The sequence below is a fragment of the Puma concolor genome, chromosome A1 (genome assembly GCF_028749965.1).
Source record: "Puma concolor isolate L17-30 chromosome A1, mPumCon1.1.hap2, whole genome shotgun sequence".
Lineage (NCBI taxonomy): Eukaryota > Metazoa > Chordata > Mammalia > Carnivora > Felidae > Puma > Puma concolor.
In genome coordinates, this window is record NC_141667.1 from 102,950,462 (window position 1) to 102,971,905 (window position 21,444).

A 21,444-nucleotide genomic window follows, 5' to 3' on the forward strand; every position below is an offset into this window, starting at 1 on the left:
CCTCTTGCTCTGCACTATTCAATATGTTTTGGCTCCCCCAAAAGAAGGAAGTTTCTTGAATACAGAAGGAGGGAATATGTATTTTAGCCTTTAATAAACTTCATAACATCTAGCATAATGACAGGCACATGGTAGGAACTAAAACATTTACCTAAAACATCACCTACCTACTGCACGCATATTATCACTTTATAATGCAACAATCAGAAAAATTTGAGGGGCGCCTGTGTGGCTCAATGGGTTAAGCGTCTGACTTTGGCTCAGGTCATAAACTCAAAGTTCCTGAGTTCAAGGCCAGCATCGGGCTCCCTGCTGCCAGTGCAGAGCTCACTTTGGATCCTCTGTCTCCCTCTCTCTCTGCCCCTCCCCAGCATGCACGCTGTCTCGCTCTCAAAAATAAATGAACATTAAAAATATATACATGTATTTGAATAAGCCACTTAAAAAGCCAAGAACTTAATCTTTAGCCTGTATTTAAAATAAAATAAACTTTATTGTATTAAGAACAGGAAAAATTCAAATAATATTTTGCTATAATGATTATTTTTCCAAGTAAACATATATGCTGTGTTGCAAAAATATAATGATAGTGTCTCACACACAAGAAATTTATAATCTAACAGAAATAAAAGATCACTGCATGGGGGTCAATTCCTGCTTTAGAAGATCTATCATATTTCTACAATGTAAACAAAGCAATTATTTTACATTATTCATTACACTTATGGGACTTTAAGAGATGGAAAGAAGTTCCTGGAGCATCATTTCCTCTTCCTAAACTCAGTCTCTAGAATTCAAACTAGTTTTGGTACTCAAATTTTTACTGAGTCGACAGAGTTAGCAATAATTAATTTTAAAAGTTTAAACCATCATACTTAACTTTCTTTTTTCCTCCCAGAATATTCTCACTGTAAATCTTGGTCTAGCTATTCAACTCAGCATACTAACTTCTTTGTCCATTATTTCCAACCATAATATTATTATCTTCAATCTCAAAAGTTCAGACCAGGATCTAATTCAGGATGTAAACAGATAAGTCTTTTGGAGCCTACTTTCTGATACCAGGAAGCTGTGTAAAATTTCACTTCTCTTATTTGGAGGCATGAAGGAAGAGAGAAGATAGCCTTTAAAGTTCTAACTTTTTTTTTTACATCAGCCCTCACTCTTCAAAGGTAAAAATAATATACCACAATCTTAAGGAAATTATATACCAACTTAAAGAAGTATCCCAGAAAACCAACAAAAGCAGTACTTAATCATAAAGGAATAAAATGAAAAAAGAAACTGTTGACTCATAAAGTATTTTAAGTAATGACAAAAACAAATTTAAAGAAAAATAAGGGTATTATATAAAAATATGTACAAGCAACTTTAGAATGTAATTGTACTAGGAACACCTTATTGTTTTTAAATTTTTTTTAATGTTTATTCATTTTTGAGAGACAGACAGAGAGACAGAGCATGAATGGAGCAAGGGCAGAGAGAGAGACACAGACACACAGAATCTGAAGCAGGCTCAAGGCTCTGAGCTGTCAGCAAAGAGCCCGAGGCGGGGCTTGAACCCAGAAGCTGTGAGATCATGACCTGAACCAAAGTCAACACCTAACAACTGAGCCACCCAGGTGCCCCTTTACTTTTTTTTTTTTAAAGCAAGAAAGAGTACTCATAGGAAACAACTATATAGCAGTATGTAGTTAAGTCAAAACAACTTTCTAAATAGCGTATATATATATCTATATATATATAGATATATCTATATATACACACACATACTTAGAAATGCTGTAAATTCTAGGGTAGAATTATAAAAACTGAGTATCCTAGTAGTAATGAACTTGACAAGTTTCATAAAGTCATTATTAAAAAGGGAAGTTGGAACATTCTTAAATGAGGAAATTATGCTTTAAAAAAAAAAGCCACATTTCTTCTCACAAATAAAAGATTGGCTTTAACACATTACCTATTGATAATAAAACAAATCCTACATTGTATTGATTTCCTTAGCATTATAAATAAATTTACTGATATACTACAAGAAATATTTAAGTGCCTATAATTTTTATAGTAAAATCCTAAGAAGCAAATATGCACATATGAATTAAGTCATATTTACTCATAGTCCACAAATGAGTGCCTTCTAAATAGTGTTTTATAAAAAATTAAGAGCTTTTAAGTGAAAATCAGAAGTATACTATGTCATAATAGCCGTAAGTATTTGTTTTCAAATTTATTAAAGGAAAATGGTTCAAAGATTTAGGTTTTTAAAAATCTATATTCATGTTAATGAAAAGCTTCTTATTACAGGTCAAAATTAATGATTTACTTAAACTTGTATTTGAACATATATAAATCAGACACCTACTAACACATTTAGTACCACAAGCAAAGATACCACCTCTGAGCAAAACAATGAGAAAAAGGCACCCCTTCTCTGTGGGTCCATGCCACAAGACAAGTGAAGCACAGACCACCAACTCACAACCCTTGGACACAACTGTATGCTACCATATGTTAATCAAAAAGAAATCTTTTAATTTAATCTAAATCATTACCTTATATGAAGCCTTTTTTGGTTTATATCAAAAGATTCAGACAATCATTTCTTTAAGCATAATCTCTAGTTACCATACATTTTTCAAGTGGTCAGTACACACTAGGTACTATGTTAAACCCACTGGGTTTCATAAAAAAAAAAAAAAAAAAAAAAAAAAAGCAAAGAGCAGTATTTAGCCTAGGAGTACCTTAACCCTCTGGAAAGTTTCAACTAACTGAGATAGTACACTTTTGCATTAATTATATGGAATCCATACCAATGTATTGACCTGTATGTTATAGTACGTACTGTAAGGAACTATTCCTAGAGCTCACATTTTAAAAAATAATTATCTTAGGGGCACCTGGGTGGCTCAGTTGGTTGAGCATCCAACTTTGGCTCAGGTCATGATCACATGGGCTGTGAGTTCGAGCCCTGCGTTGGCTCTGTGCTGACAGCTCAGAGCCTGGAGCCTGCTTCTGATTCTGTCTCCCCACTCTCTACCCCTCCACCACTCATGCTCTGTCTCTCTCAAAATCTAAATAAACATAAAAAAAAATAAAAATAAATAAAAAATAACTCTTTTAGTTTGAACCACAGTTGGCTTGGGGTACCTGGGTAGCTTAGTGGTTAAGCATCTGCCTCTGGATTTCGGCTGAGGTCATGATCTTATAGTCCTGAGATCAAGCCCCATGTCCAGCTCTATGCTAACAGTGCAGAACCTGCTTAGGATTCTCCCTCCCTCCCTCCCTCCCTCTCCCTCCCTCCCTCCCTCTCTCGCTCTCTGCTCCACCCCTCCTCACTCTCACTCTCTCAAAATAAACAAACTTAAAAAAAATAAAATGAAATGAAATATAATTGGCTTTATACTGTCTTTGTTCCTATCTTTTTTATTTTTTGGAAAAAAATTAATTATTACATAGACAAAGGGAGCCCCCTGCCCTTACCAAGCCCATTCCCCACTTGCTCTGCAAAGGTAACTCCCAATATGTGGCACAGTGTTTACTGTCCCTATGTATGTCCCTAATATAGTTAATTATACTTCAAGGCTTGTTTGTTTCTTTTTTGTTTCAGGGTTTTTGTTTTTTGTTTTTTGTTTTGGTTTTTGGGTTGTTTTTTTTTTGCAGAAAATTAAAGACTATGTAAAAGGCATCAAAATATACATATTCTTCTGGAACTTTGCTTTTCTTGCTCAATATTATACTTTTTAGATTCACCCAAGTCAATGTTAATTCATGTCATTCTAGCTCACTTTTTTTTCTTTTTGGCTTTTATGATAAACATTTTAAAGCACACAAAAGAAGTGTAATGTACTCCATTAACCTATCACATAACTTCAAGATTCCATCCATTCTTCCCTCTCCAACATTTTTTTTTTTGCTAGAATATTTTAAATCCCAGATCTACTATTTTACCCTATATAATTTACTTGAACTGAATAGTCCCATTATATAAAAATGTCTTCTGTTGCTAAACACTAACAGTGTTTTAAATAATTTTTTTCAATTTGAAAATCAAACTATTATTAGAAGTCTAATTCATTTATACATATTATGGTTTAGGTATATTTGACCTTCTTCCAACTTATGTTGATCTTTCTGCCTACCATTCTTTTTTTCCCACATCCTCCTTCCTTTCCTTATCAATAAATTTTAATATCTTTTCTTTTTGCCATTTTTAAAAGATTTAAAATATACTTCAGTCCTTTTAGAAGTTATGTTTAATGTACACAGTCAATTACTACTAACTCTAACAGACCATTAACTTATAAAATACATCATCCTCTTGTGTACCATTAAAATAGAAAAATGCTATCAACTAAAGCATAAAATAATGCTTTCTTATCACTTAAAATTCTAATTTTATGTTTCAAGACAGAGTACACCCGAGCAAGTAGGGGAGAAACAGAGGGAGAGAGAGAAAGAATCCCAAGCAGGCTCCACATGCAGCACAGAGCCTGATGGGGTGCTCAATCCCACAAATGTGATATCATGACCTGAGCCAAAATCAAGAGCTGGATGCTCAACTGACTGAGCCAACCAGGCACCCCTAATTTTATGCTTTTAAAAGAGCTCTTTTAGACTTACTTAGGGGTACATTTTTATTCTATTACCACTCCTATGTGATACAGAATAAAAAGGAAGGCAAAAAGAATTAATTCTCTTGACATACTCCTAAATCTTCCTCATATTCAGATTTTGACCCTTCTCACTTGTTTTCCACTTGGGAGATTGCTGAGGTCTGTTTTTTCCCCATACAACATTATCCTCAATATCATCAAGATCATTATTGATATAGCACTTCTTAAAAATGCTCCATTATTATCTCCCAGTTTCTTCTAAACACTGGTGCTCACATTTTCTTAATCTTACCAGGTCTCAACAAATGATTTTCAGTCAATACCAAAACAGTTCCTTCCTCAAATGGTCTTAAGATATTCATCATATTAAGTTGTACTTAAGTTGTACATCAAAATATTGCAGTTGTCCAATCATGCCACCAGGTACTATAACCAAGTTCACATAGGCAATAAAACTACACACAAAAGCCACCTCACCAACAGCAATTATATGATATCATCAATTGAAGATGTATTCTGACTTCAAAGATGTGAGAAAACAAGAAATAGCTGGTAGCTTTTTTTCTCGTGCCTAGGTCTGCACAGACCTTTATGTAACTTGCTTAATACCAAGAATGTACTTTCAATCTGGGGACTCTTTTTTTTTTTTCTTTATATTTATACAGGCACATTTATTTTTTGTAAGTTTTTAATTCTAATTAACATGCAGTATTATATTAATCTGGGACTGCTGAATTTCTTCAGGTATGAAAAACTGAGCTATTAACTCTTCAAATATTACTAGACCACCATTCTTTCCATTTTTCTCCTGGAATTCACATTAGATGAATGTTGGTAACCTTTACTTCTCTGTGTTATGGTGAATTCCCTCAGTACCATCTTCCAAATTCAGTCTCTGACTATATCAAGTTTAAAATCTGTCTTCTCTAGTACTTTTTTTCAATAACCATATTCATTTTCAAGTTTTGTAATTAGCTGTTTTCCTATCTAGTAAATCTTATTCCATTATGACTTTATATTTCTTAATCTTATTTAATATCTTATATTCACTTTTCTCACTGAACATCCTCAACCACATAACATTTTGTTCTTTTGTTTTATAAATTTAAATTATATCCGCAGAGAATTCTTTTTTCTAATTGTTAAATTTATTGCTGTCTTAGTGTCAGATTTCTTAGATGGGCTTTAGAATTTGGTTATTCGTTCATTTCCTCTTCTCTTTTTCTCTCTCCCTCCACAAGTGCTGTGTGACAGTTCCAGAGAATACAATGCATATGTTACCACCTAGAATTGTGTTATGTTCTATCCTTTGTGCCCACCCATCCCCACCAACAGTTTTCAGATTACCTCATGGCAGCTCTCCAAGGGCCCAATTTAGTCTTATCAAGTCTTACTTCCTTGGAAGAATATTGGGAATATGGCTAAAATAGTCATTAAATGGTTCCTTAGCTTGATTCGCACTCAAAATTGTGTCCATAAGTTCCCATCTTCCAATAAAGCTTTAGCCCTAGCCAGCAGCCCAAGAGTCTTCTTCTTTCCTACCTATATAGCTTCACCCAGTGAGTGGGCTCCTTGTGCTTTACTGCAAATGGGGAACACACAGTCCCCTTTAGCACACAAGAGCTTGAAGTGCAACAAACCTGCAAAATCAATCTCTACAGGCCATTTTGGGTATCTGTCCCATTTCTGGTTCATAGAGATATTATTATTCTTTTTTGGACCCTGTTATTTTGTTTTCCCTTCTTGTATTTTATTCGTAATTGCTGTTGTCTGGAATGGTCTTTTAAACTAGTAACTTACTCTTATTCTTATCGCCCTCCCAATTTTTATTTGTTACACATACATTAAAGGAAATCAGTTATGCCAAATTCCATCAGCTGTTTTGATTTTTCCATATTCTCTTCTAGTTTCTGCCCATGTATGTACACTTTTATAATTATTATAATTGCTATAATATAGTTATAATTTGGTTTTCTTTTTTTACTGGATATTTCAAATACTTTAAAAAGCTTTCAAAATTATCACTCCCTATGGCTCATTCCTAAATGAGATACAACACATCAAACAAGTGAATGGTTAAACTGTTTTGAAAGGGGGAAAAATCTACTTTCAATTAAAATGCGAGTGGGGGAAAGGGTTGTGGTTTACCGCACTACCTCATAAATGTCTTCAAAGTCAGCAATAAATCACCCACAACACATATTTTAAAGCTTATCTTCAAGTATCTATGCCTTTCTAAATATACCACTCTTGCCTCAAAAAAAATTTTACCTCACTGTTAAACCTGACACCAAGCAGTATCTTATCAATTATCTTATAAAAATATCTTACAAATGTCAATGACATAGATATCATTCCTTTTTAAGTATTTGCTAGTCTATTTACTATACACAACATATTCTGCAAACCCAGTTCTGTTTCACTTAGGTAAATCACTAACACTCAGTGTCACAGTGTCTTCATCTTTAATATGAGGTCATTCTTAAGTGTCTGAAGATCAAATGCAGTCTTATGTTTGAAAGTGCTTTGAAACCACAGAGATATTATTTTTTATTACAATTACCTTTTCTATTTCTCTTTGTGTAGCTCCTTCCTTTTTCAAACGTTCTTGTTCTACACACTTGGCATTGTAATTTTCCTTGGATTTCTGAAGGGCCTGAGTTATGCTCTGAATGGCTTGAACAGCTTCCAGAGTTCCTGCAACCTCTTCTTTAGTCTGTATGGTATGAAATGATTCATCAAAATGATCAAACTGTAAAGCACTCAATATCTGATCGATCAATCCTTTAGCAGGAAAAAAGTGATACCTTTTTATGAGATTTTACTTGTTCTTCTCCATACTTCTGAACTTCCTTTATTAATTCTTGTAATTTTCTAACAAGATCCAAGTGACAGTTTGCTAATTTCTCTGTAGATGTTTTGAACACATCCCACACTGGTGCAAATGTTCTGAGGGAAAGAAAGTACAGGAATTATTTAATAAAAGAAAAAAAAAGTTTAAGGCTCCAAAACAGAACCAACAGAAACAATACTATGTTCAGCAATTTTAATTATGCAAAATAGGAAATTAAAATAAATCATAAATGAAATGATTGGCAGACTGATGCTGATTTTTTAATCCGTGGTTAATTAAAATATTTTTGGACCTCAGTCGGGTACACAGAAATCAGTTAAATATTTATCAGAGGTCTGGCCATGGCTCTCTATTAACCATATCATACTATTTTCTGAGTTGATTTGGTTAGACTTGTCTATTATAAAATTAACTTGTTTCCAAATTTTAATTTTTGACTACTTAGTGTTCATCTAAAATGTCTCATCAAAAATAAAAGTTCCTCTGGGACACCTAGGTGGCTCAGTTGGTTAAGCTTCTGACTTCAGCTCAGGTCATGATCTCACCTATTATGGATTCGGGCCCCATGTCAGGCTCTGTGCTGACAGCTCAGCGCCTGAAGCCTGCTTCGGATTCTGTGTCTCCCTCTCTCTCTGCCCCTTCCCCATTCGTGCTGTTTCTCTCTCACACACACAAATAAACATTAATAAAAAAAATTTTAATAAACAAAAGTTCCTTTGATTTCAAACACGCAAAAGTCAAATTCACAGGATTTTTTAAGATTAGTCACCTTAATAATCATTTGAAAATATTTTAGAACTGTTAACCTGAAATCTTATTTCAGATAATTTTATCTGCATACTTTAAAAGACACTAACACAGTCCCTTTCTAGTACAGGATACGTGATGCAAGACATACTTTCCTACCACTTTTTCTCAATACTGAGAATTTAGTATTTTCAGTACATTCAAGTATGTCCAAAAGTTACTACATTATTGCATCCTGGATAGTACAGTATTTAGGATGTCAATGGTTAGCTTAAACCAATTTAGTCAATAAGGAATGATCTACAGATAATTTTACCCTATGTTTTCCTCAAGTACTTCCTAAGATATTTTCAACAGCACCTGTTCTACTCTATGACAAAACTTCTAGAAAACAAATAGCAGCACACAGCAAGAGGGTAAAGAAATAAATTACTTATCCTATTATGTACATTTCCTACCAATTATTACATTTCAAATTATTACATTTCCTATCCAGTAGGAATGCTAACACATAATGATCATTTTAAGCAATAATAAAAAAGTTCAAACAGGAAAATTAACATGCTTAGAATAAGGCTGTTCCGATTAGATTTCAACTTAAACTTTAAAATCTAATCAGCTGGCAAGGAGTTAAAAGGAGGAGTTTGAGAATAAAAATAGACAACTGAAAATTATCCACTCACTACAGCACCAAAATACATATATATCACTTCATGTAAACCTGATACATGGTAGTCCGGACTGGACAAAGCAGAAAGATGGGAGTGTACCTTTACCAAAGGATTCTTTACACTGTAAAGGGGTTCAACATAAGATTTCTTTAAATACAGGTTTCCTTAAGGAATGTTAAATTTCTTTACATTTTAAAAGTCTGATATACAAACCTTTTTTTCTGGTCAAGTAATATATATTAATATATAATAAGCAGTAAGAAAGAAAACTGACAAGTCCAAAGTATTTTTAAATGCAAAAAAAATAAAGAGAAAATTCAAATGCTTAAATATCCATCAGTAAAATATTAATATTTAAAATATTTATGATCTTAAGTAATGACACTAACACATAAAATGTCATCTATTATTTATGGGAAGCACACATTCCAAAGACAGAAATGTTGTCAGTATCTTATCCAGAAACACAGTTGAAGTTAATTCATGTTTTTTTATCTCCCACCTGACAACTAAAAATAGGGCAGAATTTCCTATAATAAAACCACAACCAACTGTTTAAAGCCAGCTTCTGCTATTCCAGTTACTTTCTAGCCCTTCTACAATGGTAAATAAATAAATAATGTTTTAGAAGCATGTCAACATAAAGGCTTTAGAAAAAGGAAGCTGCCAGAAAAGTGATGTATCAAGGGAGTGGGGGGTGGGAGAAAGAATTGGAAGACAACTGGAAGAAAAACAACACTAGATGGTCATCAACTAACAGTCCCCACTCTCCTCTGGGTGAAAAAGGTAGCAGCTCCCCAGCCTTCCTAGCCATAGTACAGGGCTACAGAAGGTCCTCTTAGCTGCAACTATCAACACTTAATATAATGGACAGTGTCACCATGATGAGGATCAACTGAGAGTACAACTCTCTACCTAGGCCACAATTTAGCAAGATTTTCATTTAAACTCATTCAACCACACAAAAGAATATTTTCATTCTTAACCAGTTTTTTGGTTCAGGGAACCGTTTGTGAATCTAATAGATGGTATAAACCCTCTTCATCAAGCACTGGGTGTTGTATGGAAACCAATTTGACAATAAATATCATATATTGAAAAAAACCCTCTTCATCAAAAATATGAACTAATACCTATTAAAATTTCAGGGGATTCACAGGTGAATTACTTGTTAAATTATCTTAAAGTATAGCCTTTCCCCAATTCTTAGATAATTAAAAAAGATTAAATATTCCTCCCAGGGTTTTTGTGGTATAAATTATACAATATCTCCTCCCAGAACTACTAAAGCCATGTAGCGTATCTTATCTAAAATGAATTCTTATTTTATTTTATTTTTTTTAAGTTTATTTATTTTTGAGAGGGAGAGAGAGAGAGAGCACAAGCAGGGGAAGGGCAGAAAGAGAGAGAGACACAGAATTTGAAGCAGGACCCAGGCGTGAGCTGTCAGCAAAGAGCCTGACACAGGGCTTGAACTCACGAAATGTGAGATCATGACCTGAGCCATAGTCGGGACTTAACTGATTGAGCCACCTATGCACCCCTAAAATGTATTCTTAATATTCATTTTTCAAAGAACACATTTTCTCACCACAAATTTTTAAGAGAAATATTTAATAGTCTATAAAATCATGAGACCTTTTTAATAAATTTTAATCATTTCAGTCAAGTTTAAGTGAGTTTGTAAAGATCGCTATTCAACATAATTTAAGTGAACTTACAGAAAACTAGAATAACCATGCACAATACATAACATGTATGATCTCAAAATTATACTACCAAATGACTAGGTAGTTAAATAAAGGGGGAAAATGGGTTTCATTTACTTAGACTGCATTAACTGATTAGTTCAATTCTATTTTCTATTAAGTCAAGAATATATTCATATATAAAAACATTTTTCAGTACATTATATATTATTATATTTACCAACAATTAATCTTCAATAAGAACCTAACATTCTCAAGAACTGTACCTAAATCAACATTGAAAAAGAGTTTTTCAAAGACATTAACTCACCCAAGCTGTGAATAGTTGCTTGCGGATTTTGCTAGTTTTGTCATTGACCTGGAGTATGCTTCTTCTATTGTAGCTCTGTTAAATCAAATTTCCGTATGATAAGAGCTCTCAAACACAGAAAAATTATCAAAATACAATTAAAACTGTATAAACAAAAAACTCAAATATATATTAAAAATAAGTAGGTACTGGAGCACCTGGGTGGCTCAGTCGGTAGAATATTCTATTCCTGATCTTGGGGTTGTGAGTTCAAGCCCCATGTTGGGCACAGAGCTTACTTAAAAATAAACAAATACGTGGTCATAAATTTCAGACCTATCCTTAAATGCCCTTTGAACACATATATTTAAAGAACTGGTCTGGTATAGAACTAAAAAAATTTGTATCCCAAAAATTAAATGAAATCATTACTCTTTTTATTTTAACGTATCAGTGGTTATATGAACGACAAATACAACAGCACTGCTTCTTGACTGTCTCTCTTTATTTCTCTGTAAACTAATTCAGTGTGAAAGTCATTTGCACTTAATACTTCTCTAGTATAGTTAATATAGATTTATTATTCTTTAATACTGTGATTTCACTATTATGCACATTTAATAGAACAAAAGATTGATGACTGTCATTTGGACAAGCCAAACATAAGTTATCAAGGCTTAATCTATTTTGTGATTAAATCTAAAACACTAATAAATAAGTATTTCACGCTAAAAAACTGTGTTTTATGGGGCACCTGGGTGGCTCAGACAGTTAAGCGTCTGACTTCAGCTCAGGTCATTATCTCCAGTTCATGAGTTCAAGCCCCACGTCAGGCTCTGTGCTGACAGCTGGATCCTGGGGCCTGCTTCAGATTTTGTGTCTCCCCCTCTCTCTGCCCCTCTCACACTCTGTCTCTGCCTCTCAATAATAAATAAACGTTAAAAAAAATTGTTTTAAAAACTGTGTTTTATATAACCACTAATTTAGCATATAGGATTTTAGGCTTTAAAAAAAATCAACCAAACCATTAAATATGGAAGAAAACAATTATTCCCTTAAACACATAATCTCAAATACAAAATATGAGACTGTATTGGCCTTCTTAACACTAGAAAAGTTAAGTTTTGTCTTATCTCTCCCACAATTACCCTGTCCCTTCTCTATCTATGCAACCTGTAACAGTGAGATAATCTACAAAACACCAAAGACCTTCCATCTACTTTGACAGGTTCAACTAACTTTTTTTTTTAAATGTTTATTTACTTTGAGAGAGAGAGTGAAAGCAGGGAAGGGACAGAGAGAGGAGAGAATCTCAAGCAAGTTCTGCCCCATCAGTGCAGAGCTTGACATGCAGCTTGAACTCACAAACTGTGAGATCTTGACCTGAGCTGAAACTAAAAGTCAGTCACTTAACCGAATGAGTTGCCCAGGTGCCCTGAAACTTTCTGCTTTTAATGTCCAAATCCAGATCTCCACACTGTTCTTACATCAAACCATCAATTTAATATCTAAATGTCTCAAGCATAACCCTACTTAGGTACCTTAATCCCCTCAAACTCAGAATATTCAAACTAAGCTTATCTTCAAACTCTTCCCCAGCGCCCTGCTCACAAAAACCAGCTAACAAAAAGGAACTATTATTAGTAATTGCCTCTCACTGATGGGACTGTGACTTTTTTTTTTTCTCATTTAAACTTCTGTGTGTCTTTTTAATATACTATATCACAGGGGCGGTACTTTGATCATCTAAAAAGAGTTAATACAGAAAAAAAATATTACTATCTCAATGGATAAGTTCAAGAGCACAAAAAAGTGATTCAATCTCCAGCAATAGTAAACTGATACAAAAAAACCTCCTGATGAGGAAAGCCAGAAAAATATGGAGAAAGGGGGCTAAAAGGCAACAGAAGCTAAGGAGGCAGTTAAGACTCAGTAAGCCAATAGGGCCCCTGGGTGGCTCAGTCAGTTAAGCGTCCAACTTTGGTTCAGGTCATGATCTCATGGTTTGTGGAGTTCGAGCCCCCTGCGTCGGACTCTGTGCTGACAGCTCAGAGCCTGAAGCCTGCTTCAGATTCTGTGTCTCCCTCTCTCTCTGCCCCTCCCCACTCACACTTTCTCTCTCTCTCCCTAAAATAAATAAACATTTAAAAAAATAAAAAGAGCAATGAGTAAGCCAAGATTTAAGAGAAGGCTATCCGGAAGTCAGTCAGATATGTCGGTCAGCTTTTCCCTGGGGGGCATCTAGAAGCAGCAGCTGAGACTGAGAAGTGGAGCAGAGTTGAAAAACTCTCACAGAGCAAGGGAGACAAAACTAGATTGAGACTCGCCAAAGATGTTAAGCAAGGGAAATCCCATACCCTTTGAGACTCAAAGAGTAAGGATGAATGTTTAGTAGGCAAGTTCTCGAAGGGACTGCAAACCATACCTTTTCAAACCTTGATACTGGATCCTGTATGGATGTCTTAACATACATTCATAAAACCATCAGGCAAATATGACAAATGAACGAAAACCAGGAGGAACAAATGAGCAATGTTTCAAATGCTGAGATTACAAAGCTTGGACTTTATGAGTTTATGTATTATGTTCAAGGAGACAGTACATTAAATCAAAAATTTCAATAGAGAAACGGAAATCATTTTTAAAAAGTAAAGGAAATCATAGCAAATTTGAAAACAGATACAAATTCTGTATCTGAAAAATGTAATATCAAAAATTAGTATCTCAATGGATGGGGTTAAACAGCAGATTCAATACACTATAATGAGTATAAATAAACCAGAAGAGGGATGAGAAGACTCTATCTTGGTATAAAGCTCAGAGAGACAAAAGAATGGAAAACAGAAGAGAAATAGAAGAATGGAAAACAGAAGGACAAAGGACAAAGTAAAAAACTCTAACATATGTGTAAAGGGGAAAAAATGGGTCAGAAGAAATTATTTTCAGAGATAATAACGGAAAATTTTCCAAAACTGACAAAAGGTTTCAAACCACAGATCCAAGTAGCCCAACAAACCCTAAGAGGATAAATAAAAAGATATGTACATCTCATCACATAGTAAAACTACATCTACACCTAGTCATAGTAAAACTGCTGAAAATTAAAGACTAAAAGATTTTAAAAGCAGCTAAACACTTCCAACCACTGAATGTTACCTCTAAAGAAGCAATAATCACTGATAGCTGACATCTCAACAGTAGATACTAGAATGATCTTCAATTTTTTTTAAAATCCAGTGAAACACAAAACTGAAACTCCTAGGAAAAGCATAAGAAAACCTAAGAAGACCTTGGGTATGATGTCTTAGGTACTGTCTTTTTAGATAAAATCTATGACAAAAATCAATGATAAGGTGGACTTCATTAAAATTAAAAACTTTTGCTCTGTGAAAGACAATGTCAAGAGAAAGAAGTCATAGGCTGGGAGAAACTATTGGCAAAAGACACCATGTGAAAAAGGACTGTTATCTCAAATACACAAAGAACTCTTAGAATAACATGATTAAAAAATGGGCCACAGACCTTAACAGACATCTCCCTAAAAAAAGATATACAGGTGGCAAATAAGCATATGAAAATATGCTAGAGATCATGTCATCAGGAAAATATAAATTAAAACAAGATATGACTACATACCTATTAGAAGGACTGAAGTCTGAACCACTGAGAAAACCAAATACTGGCAAGGATGTGGAGCAAAGGAATTCTCATTCATTGCTGACAGAAATGCAAAATGATACAGCCACTTTGGAAGACAGTTTGAGGGTTACTTATGAAACTTAACATACTCTTACTATATAATCCAGCAATGGAGCTCCTTGGTATCCACCCAAAGGAGTTGGAAACTTAAGTTTACACACAAAACCCGCACACAGATGCTTACAGCAGCTTTATTCATTACTGCCAAAACTTGGAAGCAAACAAGATATCCTTTAGTGGGTAAATGGATAAACTATGATACATCCAAACAATGGAATATTATGCAGTACTAAAGAGAAATGAGCTACTAAGCCATGAAAAGACAGAAGCACTTTAAATGCATATTCCTAAGTGAAAGAAGCCAATCTGAAAAGTCTATTACACACTGTCTGATTTCAACTATATAACATCTAGAAAAGGCCAAACTATGAAAACAATACAAAAGAATGCAAAGAATTCTTAGCAAAGTCATAAATTCACAAATTCTACATAATACTGTAATGATGGATCTATGCCATTATCATGTGTCCAACCCATATAATGTACAATACCAAGAGTGAACCCCACGGTAAAACAATGGACTTTGGGTGATTATGATGTGTCAATGCAGGTTCATCCTTGGTAAAAAATGTACCATTCTAGGGGATGGTGGGGAAATGGAGAAAACAGGTGAAGGGGAGTAAGAGGTAGAAACTTCCAGTTATAAAATAAAAAGGTTATGGGTATGAGAAGTACAGCATAGGGAACAAGAGTCAACAATACTGGAAAAACTCTGTATGGTGATAGGCTGTAACCACGCTTACAGTGGTGAGTTTTTTGTAATGTATGTAATTGTCAATTCACTATATTGTATGCCTGAAAGTAATACAAATTCATATGTCAACTATATTTCAATTAAAAATTTTAGAAGTCTTTTAAGGGGCGTCTGTGTGGCTCAGTCAGTTAAGCGTTCAACTCTTCATTTCAGCTCAGGTCATGATCTCACGGTTCATGGGTTCAAGCCCTGCAATGAGCTCTGTGATGACAATGCAGAGCCTGTTTGGGATTCTCTCTCTCTGTTCCTCCCCTGCTCACTCTCTCTCTCAAAAATAAATAATTTTTTTTAAAAAATCTTTTAAATATACCATTCTGGTAAATGATGTTGATGACAGGGGAGGCTATTTATGCATAAGTTAGGGCAGGGAACAAATGGGAAATCTCCATATTTCCTCTCAATTTTGTTGTAATCCTAAAGCTGCTCTAAGAAAAAAAAATCCTTACCAAAAAAAAACCCTGCCAACTAGAATCCAGTATCTAGCAAAAACATGACTGGAAATTAAAAACATTAATGAAATCATGGATCTAGGTGACAATCAATACTTACTAACATAATAAAACAGATATAACCAGATAATTATATGACTCCAGTGAAGTACACAACTCCACCTATGAAGTATTCTTGTCAAAATACTGAACTCAGTCTGATCAAGCTGCTAGGTTTAAATGACAATTTATAGGAAATGAGCTAAGAAAAATACTGAATAAAACTATGGATATGCAATTAGCATATTCCAGGATAGTGGACACTCTATAGAACAAAAAAATAAATCTGGTTTCTAAAATGAAATTAAAAATTATGAAGGTGATGGAGAGATAGACCTACAGATTAGCATTTGAAAAATCTCAAAAATCCTATCAACCAAACAAAATGTGTAAATCTTTGTGGGATCCTAACTGGAGGAAATCAACCACATGTACTGTGTATATAAGACAACTGAGGAAAACAAAGCACTGACTGGATATTTGCTGATATTAAGAAGTTAATATATAATTTTAGATAACATATTGTGGTTATATTTTTTAAAAAGCTCTTTTTATTTTTTCTAAATACTAATGGATGAAATGTAATGTTTCTGAATCTGAGATTTGCTTCATATTTCTACAGATTTTTTCTACAGATACATATGAAATACTAACGGATGTAACGTAAGGTTTCTGAATCTGAGATTTGCTTCACAACAACTCAGTGGTATAAAACAGATGAAACAAGACTGGTTGTGTTTTGCTAAGTATTCATGCTCAGTGATTACAACATGGAAGCTCATTACATTAAGTTCATGACTTCTGAGTAAAGTTTTATATGTGTTTGAAGTTGTCGATAATAAAAAGTTTTTAAAATGAAGATAAAGATATGATCAGACTAATAAAAACTGAGAATTCATTAACAGAAAATACTCATTAAAAGAAATATTTAAGGGGCGCCTGGGTGGCTCAGTCGGTTGAGCGTCCAACTTCGGCTCAGGTCATGATCTCACAGTTTGTGGGTTCGAGCCCTGCATCAGTCACTGTGCTGACCGCTTGCTCAGAGCCTGCAGTCTGCTTCAGATTCTGTGTCTCCTTCTCTCTTTGCCCCTGCCCCACTCACGCTTTGTCTCACTTTGTTTCTCAAAAATAAATAAATGTAAAAAAAATTTTTTAAAGAAATATTTAAAATGTTTAAAAAAATTTTTTTTTTTTTTTACTGTTTATTTTTTATTTTTGAGACAGAGACAGAGCATGAACGGGGGAGGGGCAGAGAGAGAGAGGAGACACAGAATCTGAAACAGGCTCCAGGTTCTGAGCTGTCAGAAGAGAGCCCGACACGGGGCTCGAACCCATGAACTGTGAGATCATGACCTGAGCCGAAGTCGGACGCCCAACCGACGGAGCCACCCAGGCGCCCCTAAGATGTTTTTAAAACAGAAGTGAAGGGGCGCCTGGATGGCTCCGTCGGATGGGCGGCCGACTTCGGCTCAGGTCATGATCTCGCGGTCCATGAGTTCGAGCCCCATGTCGGGCTCTGTGCTGACAGCTCGGAGCCTGGAGCCTGTTTCAGATTCTGTGTCTCCCTCTCTCTGACCCTCCCCCATTCATGCTCTGTCTCTCCCTGTCTCAAAAATAAATTAAACGTTAAAAAAAAAAAAAATTTAAACAGAAGTGAAAAAAGAGAAAAAGGACAAATTATCAGAGAAAAAGTAAATAATTGTAATAAATCTAAATAATGACCATCCAAAATACTAAGAATACAGAAGAATAAAATATGTAACAATCTGATTTGAATAAATCAGCTGGATGAGATATTAGAAAATATTTTCTAAGTTACAGCTAATTTTATTAGATGACTAATAATATCATTCTTCTTTAAGTCCTTAGGTATTAGAGATACATATAAAAAAAGTATCCATGAACATAACAATTTGATGCTAGGGAAATGGTTTAAGCAAGACTAACAAAATAGCAAAAATTGCTGACACTATATTGGAGTTCATTATTTAGTGGTTTATATATTTAATGCATTTTGTACTAAGTTTGAATTTTTCCATAATAAAAAGTTAAAGAAATGTATTTCCACAATAAAAAAAAAGTCTTTAATGGAAAATTTTCAATGTTCATAGGACAAAGTTAAACACATACACACAAATGTCCTATAAGGCATTAAGTCAGGACGTGATAGTATTCTAAGGTTCCAACATTTTCAGAAAGAGGGTAAAAGGATCAATTATTATTGTAAGTTAACAGCTCAATTAAGTATGTTATAATCTCTAGGATAACTAATAAAAGAACAGTAGAAGAGGGTTTTACTTCTAAGCTAATAAAAAAAAACAAGAATTAAAAAAAAAAAAAAAAAAACAGGCCAAAAGGCAAGAAAGAGGAGGAAAAAATACCAAACAAGTAAGACAAATAGCAAATACTAAAATAACACAGAGTTTGGCAATCTACAATACCATCAACCAAATATGGCCCATTTTTGTCCCCATAAAGTTTATTAGCACAGCCAAGCACATTTATTTACATGTTGGCTATGACTACTTTTGTACTAAAATGGCAGAGCCAAATACCTGCAACAGAGATCAGATGACACACAAAGCCTAAAATAGTGACTTTCTGGACCTCTACATAAAAAGTATGACAACTTCTGGGACAACAGATTTGAACCCAACTATATCTGCAATTCTACTGTACGTTACAGACTAAATGCTCCAATTAAAATAAAGACTGTCAAAGTGCCTTTAAAAATAAGAAACACAACTACACCACAAGAAAACAGCAAAGAAAAGACATATATCATGCAAACACTCACCAAAAGCAAACTGATGACCCTACAAAAACAAAGTAAACTTCAAGGCAAAAAACAATGTCACAGATATAAAGGACACTTCATAATGATAAAAAGTGCAGTTCATCCTGAAGATGTAATAGTTTTAAATTTGTACCAATCCAGAAAATCTAAAGACATTTTTTCAAAGAAGACATACAGATGACCCACAGACACATGAAAAGATGCTCAATACTACAAATCATGAGAGAAATGCAAATCAAAATCACAGTAAGACACTACCTCAAATCAGTCAGAATAGGTAATATCAAAAACAAAAAATAAACAAAAAAACAAGAAACACGTGTTAGCGAAGATGTGGAGAAAAAGAAATCTTAATGCACTGTTGGTAGGAATGTAAATTCATGCAGTCCCTGTGGAAAATATTATAGAGGTTCCTCAAAAAATAAAATACCATACAATCCAGTAATTCTACTACTGGGTATCTACCCAAAGAAAATGAAAACACTAACTTGAAACACTAACTTGAAAAGATATATGTACCCTTATGTTTACTGCAGCATTATTTACAATAGCCAATATATGGAAGCAACCTAAATGTCCACTGATAGATAAAATGGATAAAGAAAATGTGGGAAGGAAGGAAGGAAGGAAGGAAGGAAGGAAGGAAGGAAGGAAGGACGGAAGGAAGGAAGGAAAAGATAATTACTCAGAATGAGTAATCTTGCCATCTGCAACAACATGCATGGACCTAGAGGGTATTACACTAAGTGAAATAGGTCAGACAAATACCATATGGTTTCACTTATATGTAGAATCTAAAGAACAAAACAAAGAACAAGCAAACAAAAACAAAAACAGACCTATAAATACAAAGAACAAACTGATGGCTGCTGGAGGGAAGGGATGGGGAGGAATATGGGTGAAGGAGAGCGGGAGGTACAGCCTTCCAGTTATGGAATATTATAAGTCATGGGGATGAAAGGTACAGCATAGGAAATATAATCAACAGTACAGTAATAGCACTGTATAATGATAGATGGTAGCTAAGCTTGTAGGCATAGCATAAAGTATACAGTTGTGAAATACCTATGCTATACACCTGAGGCTAATGTTAACATTGTGTGTCAACTATACTTCAATAAAAAAAAAAGAATTTGGAGGCGTCTGGGTGGCTCTGTCAGTTAAGCATCTGACTTTGGTTCTGGTCATGATTTCAAGGTTCCGTGAGTTCAAGCTCCACATCGGCTCTCTGCTGTCAGTGCAGAGCCCACTTTGGATCCTATCTTCCTCTCTCTGCTCTTCACCAGCTCACATGAACATGCTATCTCCCAAAAATAAACATTAAAAAAAAAAAAAAAAAGAAAGAAAGAAAGAATGGGGCGCCTGGATGGCTCAGTAGGTTAAGCGTCCAACTTCAGCTCAGGTCATGATCTCAGTCCGTTGAGTTCAAGCCCCATGTCAGGCTCTGTGCTGACAGCTCAGAGAGCCTGGAGCCTGCTTCAGATTCTGTGACTTCTTCTCTCTCTCTGCCTCTCCTCCTCTCACACTCTGTCTCGCTCTCTCAAAAATAAACATTTAAAAAAATTAAAAAATTAAAAAAAGATTTTGTAGCTCCCTACTAACATGCCTCAAATACATGAAGCAAAAATTGACACAACTATATGAATACACAGAAATATCACAATCAGAATGAGATTTTCCATATAACTCTCTCAGAAATTGATAAAACAAGCAGGATAAAAAAAATAAAAACCAGTAGGAAAGTATTACAGTTGAACAACAGAATGCACAAACTTACCCTAACAAATACATATAGACAACAAATGCAAAATACAGTCTTTTCAGGTATATGCAGATATTTACCAATACCGACTCTATCCTGGTCCATAACCCAAGTGTGAACAAATTTCCAAATGCTGAAATCATACAAAGGATGTTCTCTAACCACATGTAATTAAGCATGAGCTAGACTATACCTTTAAAATCATCACATATTTGGAAATTTAAAAACATACTTCTAGTGGTGCCTGGGTGGCTCAGTTAGTTAAGAATCTGACTCTTGATTTCAGCAGAGGTCATGATTTCATGATCATGAGATTGAGACCCATGTTGGGCTCCATGCTGGGTGTGGAGCCTGCTTAAGAATCTCTCTCCCTTTCCCTCTCCAGTGCTCAAGCTGTCTCTCAAAAACAAAAATAGTAACAAAAACAAACAATATAAATATATATATCACATATTTATTTATATATTCTAAATAACCCAGGGAGGCAACGAAGAAAGCACATTATCTTTAAATTCTTTAATCTTTAAAATATCTTTAAATTAAATATAATGAAAATCCTATTACTCAAAACTCGTGAAGCATAACAAAGCAATGCTTTAGGGAAATTTACAGATTTAAATGACTATCAGAAATGAAAAAAAGGTTGGGGCACCTGGCTGGCTCAGTCAGTGGAGCATAGGAGTCTTGATCTCGGGGTTCGGAGTCTAAGCCCCACATTAAGTGAAGAGATTATCTAAAAAAATTAAATCTTGGGGCACCTGGGTGGCTCACTCAGTTAAGCATCCAAATCGGCTCAGGTCATGAACTCGCTGTTCGTGAGTTTGAGCCCCACGACAGGCTCTGTGCTGACAGCTGAGAGCCTGGAGACTGCTTCAGATTCTGTATCTCCCTCTCTCTCTCTGCCCTTCCCTGGCTCATGCTCTGTCTCTGTCTGTCTGTCTGTCTCTCTCTCAGGAATAGACATTTAAAAAATAATCTTAAAAAAAGTAAAAATGGTTGAA

General features: G+C 34.6%; 1 protein-coding gene across 3 annotated transcripts in view; it reads right to left on the minus strand.

The window, feature by feature from the left end:
- Positions 1 to 21,444, minus strand: part of FCHO2 (FCH and mu domain containing endocytic adaptor 2) — a 124,279-nt gene that overhangs the window by 79,369 nt on the left and 23,466 nt on the right. For 2 of the 3 annotated variants that reach the window (XM_086699150.1, XM_086699141.1), the window contains exons 3-5: positions 10,905 to 10,979; positions 7,421 to 7,562; positions 7,177 to 7,329 (exon numbers count right to left, since the gene is read on the minus strand). In XM_086699150.1, coding sequence (XP_086555276.1) covers positions 7,177 to 7,329; positions 7,421 to 7,562; positions 10,905 to 10,979 — 370 coding nt within the window. The remainder of the gene's footprint in view (positions 1 to 7,176; positions 7,330 to 7,420; positions 7,563 to 10,904; positions 10,980 to 21,444) is intronic. The other variant, XM_086699157.1, reaches the window with a different exon arrangement.